The sequence below is a fragment of the Taurulus bubalis genome (assembly GCF_910589615.1).
Source record: "Taurulus bubalis genome assembly, chromosome: 19".
Taxonomy (NCBI): domain Eukaryota; kingdom Metazoa; phylum Chordata; class Actinopteri; order Perciformes; family Cottidae; genus Taurulus; species Taurulus bubalis.
In genome coordinates this window covers 18,989,190-19,001,689 of record NC_136607.1, presented here as the reverse complement: position 1 = coordinate 19,001,689, position 12,500 = coordinate 18,989,190, and the positions used below count along the sequence as shown (strand labels likewise).

General features: G+C 44.9%; 3 protein-coding genes across 4 annotated transcripts in view; 2 read left to right on the top strand and 1 right to left on the bottom strand.

Moving 5' to 3' along the window:
* fer (fer (fps/fes related) tyrosine kinase) overlaps nucleotides 1-7,787 on the top strand; it is a gene marked incomplete at its 5' end in the record, with an annotated part of 8,095 nt that extends 308 nt beyond the window's left edge. Inside the window, 18 exons of the mRNA XM_079235436.1 lie at nucleotides 57-188; nucleotides 282-455; nucleotides 1,410-1,509; nucleotides 1,963-2,146; nucleotides 2,229-2,366; nucleotides 2,447-2,566; nucleotides 2,820-2,942; nucleotides 3,023-3,221; nucleotides 3,409-3,507; nucleotides 3,702-3,908; nucleotides 4,109-4,231; nucleotides 4,313-4,369; nucleotides 4,501-4,619; nucleotides 4,938-5,032; nucleotides 5,102-5,225; nucleotides 5,373-5,527; nucleotides 6,002-6,124; nucleotides 6,211-7,787. Coding sequence (XP_079091562.1) covers nucleotides 57-188; nucleotides 282-455; nucleotides 1,410-1,509; nucleotides 1,963-2,146; nucleotides 2,229-2,366; nucleotides 2,447-2,566; nucleotides 2,820-2,942; nucleotides 3,023-3,221; nucleotides 3,409-3,507; nucleotides 3,702-3,908; nucleotides 4,109-4,231; nucleotides 4,313-4,369; nucleotides 4,501-4,619; nucleotides 4,938-5,032; nucleotides 5,102-5,225; nucleotides 5,373-5,527; nucleotides 6,002-6,124; nucleotides 6,211-6,347 — 2,409 coding nt within the window. The 3' untranslated portion in view covers nucleotides 6,348-7,787. The remainder of the gene's footprint in view (nucleotides 1-56; nucleotides 189-281; nucleotides 456-1,409; nucleotides 1,510-1,962; nucleotides 2,147-2,228; nucleotides 2,367-2,446; nucleotides 2,567-2,819; nucleotides 2,943-3,022; nucleotides 3,222-3,408; nucleotides 3,508-3,701; nucleotides 3,909-4,108; nucleotides 4,232-4,312; nucleotides 4,370-4,500; nucleotides 4,620-4,937; nucleotides 5,033-5,101; nucleotides 5,226-5,372; nucleotides 5,528-6,001; nucleotides 6,125-6,210) is intronic.
* Nucleotides 7,788-8,526: 739 nt separating this feature from the next.
* cdc26 (cell division cycle 26 homolog) lies at nucleotides 8,527-9,884 on the bottom strand. Its single transcript, XM_079235455.1, has 3 exons — nucleotides 9,779-9,884; nucleotides 9,093-9,188; nucleotides 8,527-8,744 (listed from the first exon to the last, which is right to left on the bottom strand). Exons 2-3 carry the CDS (start codon nucleotides 9,171-9,173, stop codon nucleotides 8,538-8,540), a joined length of 288 nt encoding a protein of 95 aa, XP_079091581.1. The 5' UTR covers nucleotides 9,174-9,188; nucleotides 9,779-9,884; the 3' UTR covers nucleotides 8,527-8,537.
* A 1,015-nt stretch (nucleotides 9,885-10,899) lies between these two features.
* Nucleotides 10,900-12,500, top strand: part of prpf4 (pre-mRNA splicing tri-snRNP complex factor PRPF4) — a gene marked incomplete at its 5' end in the record, with an annotated part of 5,266 nt that continues 3,665 nt past the window's right edge. The window contains 3 exons of one of the 2 annotated variants that reach the window (XM_079235301.1): nucleotides 10,900-11,069; nucleotides 11,407-11,593; nucleotides 12,307-12,394. In XM_079235301.1, the coding sequence (XP_079091427.1) occupies nucleotides 10,910-11,069; nucleotides 11,407-11,593; nucleotides 12,307-12,394 (435 nt within the window). The remainder of the gene's footprint in view (nucleotides 11,070-11,406; nucleotides 11,594-12,306; nucleotides 12,395-12,500) is intronic. The other variant, XM_079235302.1, reaches the window with a different exon arrangement.

The window sequence follows — 12,500 nt, the reverse complement described above, 5'->3', positions numbered from 1 at the left end:
GTCTACCTGCTCAGCTACTCTGTTCTCTAGCTGTTTACCTGTTTGTCGCCCTCTAGCTGCTGGAGACGGTGAAGCGCTTCATGACACTACGAGTGAAGAGCGATAAAGAGTACGCTGCTCTGCTGCTCAGCATGACTCAGCAAACTGAAAAACAGGAAGCTGCTGGTTACGTTAGCACCGTGAGCAAGGTGAGAGGACTCACCTGTCCACATGTCTCCGTGTCAGTCCTGGTCTCTCTGTGTCAGTCCTGGTCTCAGTCTCTCTCTCTCTCGCTCTCTCAGTCCTGGTCTCAGGTGATCCGTCAGACGGAGGCCTTGGGTCGGGTCATGAGGAGTCACGCTGATGATCTGAACTCTGGTCCTCTGCACCGTTTGGCCACGTTGATCCGAGACAAGCAGCAGGTGAAGAAGACTTACCAAAGTCTTCATCAGCAGCTGGAGAGCCACAACCACAAGGTGTGTTACTATGAATATGTGTGTGTGTGTGTGTGTGTGTGTGTGTGTGTGTGAGAGAGAGATACTGTCTGTCTGTGCTGATGTCTTATAAGACAGTACTGAGGGTGTGTGTGTCTTCTCTAAAACAGTGCTGAGGGTGTGTATGTGTGTTCTGTAAGACAGCACTGAGGGTGTATGTGAGTCCTGTAAGACAGTACTGAGGGTGTATGTGAGTCCTGTAAGACAGTACTGAGGGTGTATGTGAGTCCTGTAAGACAGTGCTGAGGGTGTATGTGAGTCCTGTAAGACAGTGCTGAGGGTGTATGTGAGTCCTGTAAGACAGTGCTGAGGGTGTTTGTGAGTCCTGTAAGACAGCGCTGAGGGTGTATCTGAGTCCTGTAAGACAGTGCTGAGGGTGTATGTGAGTCCTGTAAGACAGTACTGAGGGTGTTTGTGAGTCCTGTAAGACAGCGCTGAGGGTGTATGTGAGTCTTGTAAGACAGTACTGAGGGTGTTTGTGAGTCCTGTAAGACAGTGCTGAGGGTGTTTGTGAGTCCTGTAAGACAGTACTGAGGGTGTATGTGAGTCCTGTAAGACAGTGCTGAGGGTGTTTGTGAGTCCTGTAAGACAGTGCTGAGGGTGTTTGTGAGTCCTGTAAGACAGTACTGAGGGTGTTTGTGAGTCCTGTAAGACAGTGCTGAGGGTGTTTGTGAGTCCTGTAAGACAGTGCTGAGGGTGTATGTGAGTCGTGTAAGACAGTACTGAGGGTGTATGTGAGTCCTGTAAGACAGTGCTGAGGGTGTTTGTGAGTTCTGTAAGACAGTGCTGAGGGTGTTTGTGAGTCCTGTAAGACAGTGCTGAGGGTGTATGTGAGTTGTGTAAGACAGTACTGAGGGTGTTTGTGAGTCCTGTAAGACAGTGCTGAGGGTGCCTATCCTCACTATTGCCTGTCCTTGATGATTACTTTGTTGCTAGGTAACCAGGACTGACCTGGACAAGCTGAAGGCGGCGTATCGTCAGCTCAGCCGAGACGCCAACAACGCCAGAGACAAATACCGGGAGGCACTGACCAAAGGTTCTGCTCTTTTACCAGCTTCAGGTTTAGCGCAGTGGTTAGTTCCACCGGCTTTAAATATATATAAATAATATTTAATATATATGTCATGGGGAGAGAGGTCGTCAAGGTTCACGGTTCGATCCCCGGTCTCCCCGTAGTCTGCATGTCTAAATGTCCTTGCTAAGCAGCTCAATGCAGGAAATAACTTCCCCAAGGGGATCAATAAAGGATCATTTCTTTTTCGACGTGGACGATCGGATGTTCTAGGGACATTTAAATAACAAGCTGCTCTTTCCCACGGTCATTGAACGCATCATGTGTGACAATTCTCATTTAATATGTCCCAACAATCATAATAATGACTGTTCTACTCGTCTCGATGGTTCTCAAGAGGAACTTTTCTATACGACAGAGAGAAAACGAGGCCACAAATGTTATTATTCTGTAATTGTTGTTTTCATCCAATCACAGGCCGGGAAACGGACCGTGCCCGTGAGCGCTACGACAAGGCGACGGCGAAGCTGCACAACCTGCACAACCAGTACGTGCTGGCGGTGGGCGGCGCCCGCACGCAGCAGGACGAGCACCGGCGCCGCGCCGCCCCGGCGCTGCTGGACGCCCTGCAGAGGATGCAGGAGGACATGACACTAGCGCTGTGAGTCACGTGACCTCTGACCCCAGGAATGCGCGTCTGTGTGTATAAATATATAAATATATGTGTGTGTGTCTGACTGCAGTAAAAGCATCCTGGAGGAGTACTGTGAGATCAGCAGCCTGCTGACGGAGGAAATCGTTAAAGTCCACCAGGAGATTTCGGCGGCCGTGGAGCAGATCGACCCGCTAGCCGAGTACCAACACTTCATCGACGCCTACCGGTCAGCTGACATGACCACGTGGTGAGGGGGCGTGTCTCTGCTCGTGTCACCGTGGTAACGATGTGTGTGTGTGTCCCCAGGTCTCCAGAGGCTCAGGAGGCCAGCGTGGAGTTCGACGCGTCGCTGTCGGACGACACCGACAATCTGCCGGCCAACGAGATCCTCTGGAACACGCTGACGGCCGACAGCCTGCAAGCCATGTGAGTGGGAATAAAAACACACACGTTAGAACCGTAACTTCACCTGCATGTGGAGCATCAGGTAACGTTAGTGATGTCATAGTCTGATCACATGATGAGGGACTGGGGTCATTGATGAGAATGCAGGCTAAGCGATTTGTTTACGTGATACTTTTTACAGTGTTGACATCGTTCCTCTGTGGCTCTGACTCCTCCCCTCTGTGGTTCTGACTCCTCCCCTTGGTGGCTCTGACTCCTCCCCTCGTGTCTCCAGGTTGGCGTCGGCGTCGGAGGAGCTGTCGCTAACTCAGCAGAATCTGCGGACGAAGGAGGCGCTGGCCAACGACCTCGACAGCAAGATCCAGACGAGTCAGCAGAGCGCTGAGAGGAAGAGCGAGTGAGTCGAGGACAACCTGTCTGTCTCTCCCCTGTGCGTTTCTGTCTCCTGTCTGTCTGACTGTCTGTTTCTCTCCCCAGCTGCGTCCTGCTCCTCAGTCAGAAGCTGTCTGTCCTCGAGCTCCACCACGCCGTCCAATCGCTGCGCGGCTCCGAGGCTCGCCTCGCCTCCCAGAAGGCCTTACTGGACGCCAAGATGGCCGCCGCTTCCCCGCCGCAGCCGCCGCCGCCTCCCCCCGCAATGCCCTACGAGGACGACGCCCGCTCCGTCGGGTCCACGGTAAATAATGAGTCATCGATCACGTCTGCACACCAGCAGGAAGAGCTGCCCTTTCAAATTAAAGGCATTTTTCCTTCAGACTCCTTTAACATTAACAAGAGGTGTAACGGACCGTTATTGATCCGTTAATGACGTCACCGTGTTCAATAAAGTTTTCACTGACGGACATCATCTGTGTGTTTTTCAGGACAAAACGAAGGAGAGGAGTTCTCGGTTCGACACCCTGCGTTACTCTCTGGTCGGAATGATCCGGTCTCCTAAAGCCATGCTGGGCTCCTCCACCTCGGTGAGAACTACAGTGGTTCACCGCCGCTGTATGAACCCAAAATAAACTCTTCAGTCTGGAGTCTGGTTTGATCGATGCTACGCTACGCTAACGTCGTTTCATCTCCATCAACACTCAACCTGAAGGCAGCGTTTTCGTGGTTTCAAAATGTACGCAACACATTAAAGATCATTTCCCCCGCCCCCCTCTTGCAGCAGTTCTTCGACGTCATCCCCACGTCGGAGCGCCCCCTGGCGGAGCAGGAGTGGTACCACGGCGCCATCCCGCGCACCGAAGCCCAGGAGCTGCTGCGGCAGCAGGGAGACTTCCTGGTGAGGGAGAGCCACGGCAAGCCGGGGGAATATGTCCTGTCTGTGTTCTCTGACGAGCAGCGGAGACACTTCATCATCCAGTACGCCGACGTACGTAAACACACATACACACACACACACACACACACACACACACACACACACACACACACACACACACACACACACACACAGAGAGACACACTTCATCATCCAGTACGCCGGCCGACGTACACACATATACAGTATTTGTATATTTATTATACCCCCTCCTTTCTCTCTCTCTCTCTCTCTCTCCCTCTCTCTGGTAGAGTCAGTACCGTTTCGAGGGGACGGGTTTCTCCACCATTCCTCAACTCATCGAGCATCATTTCAGCTCCAAACAGCTGATCACCAAGAAGTCTGGAGTTGTGCTGCTAAACCCCGTCGTCAAGGTAACCCTTTTTATATGTACACACGTACAGGTGCGCTCTACCTGTCCGTCCAGGTGAGTGAGTGAGTTTCTCTGTCTGCAGGATAAGAAGTGGATCCTGAACCACGAGGATGTCGTTCTGGGGGAGCTGCTGGGAAAGGTGACCTCACTTCCTGTTTCCTGTTATTCAACCATTGCTTTACGGTTCTGTCGTGTTGTTGTTGTAACTCCGGTCTGTAACGTTGTGCTCTCTCCGTGTCCCATCATGCCTTGCTGTCTGCTGGTTGCCAGGGTAACTTTGGCGAGGTGTTCATCGGCACGCTGCAGCGCGACAAAACGCCGGTCGCTGTCAAAACCTGTAAAGAAGATTTACCTCCAGAGCTGAAGATCAGGTTCCTGTCTGAGGCCAGGTCAGCATGGATCAATACACCAATACATCCATCAATACATCCATCAGTACATCCATCAGTACAACAAAAAAAAGACCAAAAAAGTATATATATATCATATGTATATTTAGATAGTTGTACGTGTGTATAATGATATATTCGTATGTATTTATATCTATATTTGTAGATTATACTTTTATATATATATGTATTTGTTTATTTATTTATGTATGTATATTTATGTGTGTGAGAGAGATATATATTTTTTTTTTTTATAATTTTTTATTTCTTTGTATAATTATCTATATCATAACGCTGCCGCCGTGTGATTGGCTGCAGGATCCTGAAGCAGTACGACCACCCGAACATCGTGAAGCTGATCGGCGTCTGCACCCAGCGACAGCCCATCTACATCGTCATGGAGCTGGTTCCTGGTGGGTGGAGCTTATTTACTGTGTTGTGTTCTTATTGGTTGGTTTTCTAACGACTGAAGCGTCACTCAGGTGGAGACTTCCTGTCCTTTCTGAGGAAGAAGAAGGACGATTTGAAGACGAAGCAGCTGGTTCGCTTCTCGGTGGACGCTGCTGCCGGCATGGCTTACCTGGAGAGCAAGAACTGCATCCACAGGTGAGTCTGGAACACCTGGTCCTGAGCCAGCAGCTCTCAGATCAGCTGGAGGACACGCGTCTCATCTGGTTCTGTTCTTATAGCCATCCATGGTTCAAACTACCAAAGAATATGAACCTGTCTCTCTCTCACCTGTCTGTCTGTCAGGGACCTGGCAGCCAGGAACTGTCTGGTGGGAGAAGGCAGCGTGTTGAAGATCAGTGACTTTGGGATGAGCCGTCAGGAGGACGACGGGATCTACTCTTCTTCTGGACTCAAGCAGATCCCCATCAAGTGGACCGCGCCGGAGGCTCTGAACTACGGTAACCGAGTCTAGTCCCCCCCAAATCTAGTCTAGTCCCACCCGAGTCTAGTCCCACCCGAGTCCCTCCGAGTCTAGTCCCACCCAAGTCCCTCCGAGTCTAGTCCCACTCGAGTCCCACCACCGAGTCCCACCCGAGTCCCCCCCAAATCTAGTCCCACCCGAGTCCCCCACCCAGGTCTAGTCCCACCCGAGTCCCACCCGACTCCCCTCACCCCCAAATCCAGTCCCCCCCCACCCGAGTCCTGTCCCATCCGAGTCTAGTTCCACCCGAGTCCCACCGAGTCTAGTCCCCCGAGTCTAGTGTCTAGTCCCACCTGATTCTAGTCCCACCCGAGTCTAGTCCCCCCTGAGTCCCACCAGACTCCCCCCCCCAAATCTAGTCGCCCCCCTCCCCCCGAGTCTAGTCCCACCTGAGTCTAGTCCCCCCAGAGTCCAGTGCTGATGAGTCCTGCTCTGTGATTGGCTGTTGCAGGTCGTTACAGCTCCGACAGCGACGTGTGGAGCTACGGGATCCTGCTGTGGGAGACCTTCAGCCTGGGGGTGTGTCCTTATCCTGGGATGACCAATCAGCAGGCCCGAGAGCAGGTGGAGAAAGGTAAACGCATCATTACAGACGTTTATTAGCACGAACCGTCTCGTGAACAGAAGGTTGTGACGTGTCTCTTTCCTCCCGGTTGCTAGGTTACAGGATGTCCTGTCCTAAGTCTTGCCCTGACGACGTGTACAAAGTGATGCAGCGCTGCTGGCTCTACAACCCAGAGGACCGGCCCAAGTTCTCCGAGCTGCAGCGCGACCTCGCCGCCCTCAAGAAGAAGTGATGACGTCATCGCACGACCTCGCTACCACTAAGAAGAAGTGATGACATCATCGCACGACCTCGCCACCACCAAGAAGAAGTGTTAACATCACACAACCTCAATGCCATAAAGTAGTGATGACGTCATCGCACAACCTCACCTCACACGACCTCGCCACCACCAAGAAGTGATGACATCATCGCACGACCTCGCCTCGCACGACCTCACCTCGCACGGTCTCGTCGCCACCACCAAGAAGTGATGACATCACACAACCTCAATGCCATAAACTAGTGATGACGTCATCGCACGACTTCACCGCCATTAAGAAGTGATGACATCAGTGTAGTCAGCAAAAAAGATTTGTTTCAGTTTGGAGGTGGGCGTGGCCATTACGTGGGCGTGGCCATTACGTGGGCGTGGCCATTACGTGGGCGTGGCCATTACGTGGGTGTGCCTTTTGGTAAAAACATAAACAGTTGAGCGTTTGAGAACAAACATCTAGAAACACAGAAATTAATCTTTTAGCTGCTGATGAACTCATTTCAGTTAAAACACGTTAGCATGGACGTAGCTCGCTATGTTAGCTTGTTTTTAAAGCACGTTAGCATAGACGTAGCTCACTATGTTAGCATCTTGCCGAAAACTCTAAACACCTGTTGGTCACACAGGAAGTCACGCAGAAGTGAAGCCTGGTTTAATGGTGCTAATAGCTTAGCATTACTGTAGCGAGGGTTGTTGGCATGTTTGCACGTTGTTAGGATGTTCAGATGCGCTCTGACTTTATTTTCATCTGCTTTTAACAGTTATTAACATTTTAGTATCAGATTTTAAGAAGAAGAAAAAGAAAGCGTTATTTGGGAGAATTAACATCTGCAGCTTCACAAATGCATAAACACTTGATTAGCACGCTAGCAGTAATGCTAGCTCGGCCTCAGTCACAAGTCAAACGGCTTCAATGAAACAAGACGGAACAAAAAAAAATACAAATAACTTTTAAATGCAACATGAAAGCAGATGAAATGTCTTTTCAGACCAAACACTAGTTATTTGTGAATAAATCAGTTAATCTTTTGTTTTTTATTTTTAAAAACCTTTTGTTTTACGAAAGAAGCTAAAACTTTAACAATCCTCACTACCGTAACCGTGGCAACAGCATGAACACTAAAACCGTCTTCCACCGCTGAGGACCAGTCGGCTGTTAGCACTAAACGGTTTGTTTTGTTTTTACAGTTTGTCTTTATTTATTATGTTTTTATGATTTTTAACGTTTCTCAGATTCTCTGATGGCTCAACTGTCAAAAAACTAAAATAACAAACTGACCTTTTATTTTGAAAAAAAACAGCTGTCTATCATCACGTAGGCCACGCCCACTCTGACCAATTTTAGTTTTTAGGAAATGTTTTTGACCAATCAGTGATTTCAAGTATTTTGTTGACTGCTGGAAAAAAAAACTTTATTTAAGCATTTTATTTTCATCATTTTATTGTGAAGTTTATTTGTATTTCTAAACCAAAGTACAAAATATTTGTCTGCAAATGCAGCTCCAAAACAAATCTTTAAAAAAAAAAAATATATATATATATATATATATATATATATAAAAAATCAGCACTTAAGTTTCCTGGTTGTCATGAAAACTGAAATAATGTTTAAAAAAAAAAAAAAGTTTAATATAAATATGTATAAACTACAAAGAGAAAGACTTGTATTTGTGTAAATTAATTGTGAGTCCTGATTGGTCAGAATCACTTCCTGGAATGTGAGGGCGGAGCTTAAATGTTAGCGACGCCGTTGCTCCAGAGCGCCGCCTACTGTTCATGTAAATACGTTCAAGATGTTTTTATGGTTTGTTTCTTTGCGTTTCTACAGTTTTCAAACACTAACCGTCTGTTTGTCTTTTATATTTGTTTCTTTATAAAAATATTATCGTAGCATTTATTATGAAAATAAAACAAATCATACGAACAAACGTGGTGCGTGATGTCATTTGTTTTTAATTTACTGTCTCTAATGTTTCCAATTAAAAGATTCTTAAATCAAATTATTCACAAATTTTAGATATTTTGGTATGAACTTTTTCAATTCAGTTAATTATGGTAATATTATGTAAATTGTAAACACACATTTAAATTAAATCAACTTTATTGAAACTTAAAGGACTAAATGGATAAATAATAAAAAACATCAAAACCGATTTTAATCATTTATTAAAACTGTAAACTTCCAAATAAGGTGGGCAGCGTAGCCGGTTTGGGGTGGGGCTTGTAGCCGATTCGCTCGTTGATAAGCTCCGCCCTCGACGCTGCTGTTGAGGAAGAAGCTGAGGCTCCGCCCCCGATGATGTCAACACTGATAACGGAAGCTCCGCCCACTCCACCTCCTGACTCCGCCTCCTCTCGCTGACGCTTCCTGGCCTGCAAAAAGATAATTAAGAATCAATACAGAAACTTATTGGGAGGTTGCTTCACGTCAGCTGATAGAAACATTGAATATAGTTATGTCATAACTGCTGCGACGATCAATTATTACGATCAATCCATCCTCTTGTCACAAGATGATATTATCCCGTGACCAATCAATTATTAATTGATTCATTAAATGTAAAAACCGTGAAACTGTCTATTGATTGACAGTATTGAAAATATTGAGAGTATTGGTTGATAATGACAGTATTGATAATGACAGTATTGATTGGTATTGATTGATACAGTATTGAAAATATTGACAGTATTGATTGACAGGTGTATAGAAGTGATTTAAACCTCAAGCTCCTTCTTGACGCTCTCGAACTCCTCCGTGTCGTCGATCTTCAGCTCCAGACGAGTCGGTTTCCTTCTCAACATCTTCTGATTTTAAACCTTCACAAACAATAAATCAAAAGTCACAAATACTATCAATGGTTATTATGAAAACAACATGTATTTACATAATTATTGAAAGTTTGTGTGGCCTGTAAGCATTGTGCTAATGAGCATCTAGCTGCTGCGGACAGGCTACAGATGCTATGCTAACCAATGCTAACCAAACAAGGTGACAACGACATAAACGTCAGGATCAATAAATCATTCAATAATATTGAGTCAGACTTTGAACATTATTTTCTGTCGTTTTAAAAAAAAAAATCACACTTTTTCCTAATTATTTTGGGACTTTTTCTTAATGTGGCATTACAGGTCTCACTGTTGGAGACGTATTGATCCGGCAGGTGATTAATAAATCAGATAGCTACTGTGCGACCACGTGACCTGCAGCCCACCAATCACTTTAATCTGATGAATTAACATGGAACAGGAAGCTGGATCCCTGGAGGAGTGACGTTACAGTCTGAATAGTAAACACAAGTTAAGCAGGTAGCTGTTCCAACAGGTAGAACCATGGAGTTCAACCAGAAACGGGTAACTGGTCCCTCTCTCTCTTCAACAGGTGAGACAAACGTCTGTAAAGTTACCTGACAGGTAAATTGTAGCGATATCTTTCCCGGGTTTTCCCTCCTCTCGTGTTTGTGTGCTGCAGCTTTGCCCACCGGAAGAAGTTACCTCTGACCCGGAAGCGGATGACATGTTTACATCCGGGTTACTTCGCTCGGAGACGCTGCCGCTTCGTTTTTCTTCTCAGGTCAGTTTGATTGAAAATTAAAAACATTTATGCGGTTTCACGAATGTATTATTTGTATAGTTATCAGACCTGGCGTGTGTCGGCGTAGGTCCGGCTCACGTGACGCGCACGTTACGAACACCTTTCTGCTCCTTTAGAGAGCTAATGCTAACAGTAGCTGTGTTAACCGCGCTGCGCTCTTTGCTTTAGTTTCCACCAAACTGCGTGAGAAAAGCGCAGGATTTTAGACTGAATCTCGGCTTGTGGAGGTTTCACTCGTTCCTCGGAGCTAAACTCCTCACGGACTCGAGACTGTGTGTCGCTCTGTAGTTCGGGTCAATGAACGATGATAAAACATTAAAAACACATCGAATGGACCAGAGAATAACTTGTTGATTAACCGTTGAGGAATAAACACGTGTGACTATCTCAGGTGTTCCAATGTTTCAGGTGTGCAATTTCTGTCCTGGTGAACCAAATCAAATCAAAACCACTGTTTAAATCTCACATTATTTCATGATTGAACTGCATCGCTTGAATGTGTTGCAGGACTGATGGAAATTAAGTTTACTGGACAAAACGTGAAATGTGTGTTGTTCCTTCTGTTTGCAATGAAATATACAAGTCAAAGTAAATGTAGAAATCACTACTTAAATGTGTGTGTATTTATTTTATATAAATTCAAGATATTTTTGTACTTTGCACAATGAAAAGCTTGTTTTGCTGGGTCCTCCTAACACACACAATTGCAATAAACTTAAGGTAAACAAAATAACGCACAAAATATAGTAAGAGTAGTAAATATGTCTTCATACATATTCATACATATGTATTGATAAAACGTTATTTATTTAGGGATTGTATTTTACCTTCATGTTTCAGTCTTTATTTTCTAGTTTGTATCTATTTTGCTTAAATTAATAATTTTATATTATAATGTTCTCTGTTTCCCTGACAGCAGCAGCAGCAGAAGAAGTGAATAAAAATGTCCGACGACGAGGACGTGGCTCCGGCCCCCAAGAGGACCCGGGTCTACTACGGGAGCCTGGAGGAGAAAGAGCGCGAGCGCCTCAGCTCCGAGACGGGGAGGGGCAGCGACGGGGTGAAGGCCGGCATCAAGGCGGGAAACATCAACCTCTCATCAGGTCGGTCTCACTGTGAACTACAGTTTATATATATGTATGTATGTATGTATGTATGTATGTATATGTGTGTATATGTGTGTATATATGTATGTATGTATATATATGTGTGTGTGTATATATATATATATATATATATATATATATATGTATATATGTATATGTATATATATATGTATATATGTATATATATATATATATATGTATGTATGTATGTATGTATGTATGTATGTATGTATGTATATATATATATATATATATATATATATATATATATATATATATATATATATATATATATATATGTGAGTGAGACTCCGTTTCCCATGATGCCGTGCAGGAGAGACTCTGGAGCTGGAGGAGCGGGTCAGCGAGCGACAGAATGACGCGCTCGCTGCGTTTGAGCAGCGGCGGCGAGCGCGGCAGATCACCGTGTCCACCGACGACGCCGAGGTGAAGGCCGGCCTCCGAGCGCTCGGGGAGCCAATCATATTGTTCGGAGAGGGGCCAGCTGACCGCCGGGAGAGGTACGAATAATATACAGTAAATATAATAATTAACAGAAGTTATTTAAAATATTGATTAATTGTTCCAAGCTGTGCAGCTGAATGCTTTTGTTGATTTAACACTTAGAAGCTATTTTATTTTGGGAAATGAAGTTCAGCTGCAGCACTAAGTTTAAATTTCTTTAATAAAATTAAGTTTCGGTTCCAGAAACTAAACTTTTTCTTCAGAATCTCAGTCCGACTGTTGTTGTTGTTTCTCTTTCTTTTTTATTTATTCAATAAATATACAATTTCACTGACTATAAGAAACTGCAGACAAAAAATAGACATAAATACATCTATGTTTACAGATGCATAAATAGATATCTTGGGCACACAAATCACTATAAAATAATTTTGGTAACGAATATTTAATAGATGTATGATAAATGGATCTATTCCAAAAAATAAAGAAACAAATCTAACATGAAAAAATGAATGACGTTGATAATAAATTTAGATATCAATTAAAATGTTTCCTGTAATCTCATTTGTTTACAAACAGGTCTGAATGTGGGTGTTAGCATGTTAGCTTGTTAGCATCTATCAGATCAGCAACAACATTTTACACTTTTTAAATTATTTTCCTTCATGGTTCATGTCTCAGTCGGTAATCAGGGGGATGTGTTTTATATTGAACGGGGATCAGAAACATAATTTCCTTTGTTTGTTCATGTTTTTGTTTGTGTGGTCAGACTCCGTGGTGTTCTGTCTGTTGTCGGTCCGGATGCTCTGAAGAAATCCAGGAGAGACGAAGAGAGAGCCAAGAGGTCAAAGGACGAGGTACACGCACAATATACACACACACAGAATCACAATACACACACACACACAGAATGCCAATACACACACACATAATCACAATATACACACACAGAATCACAATATA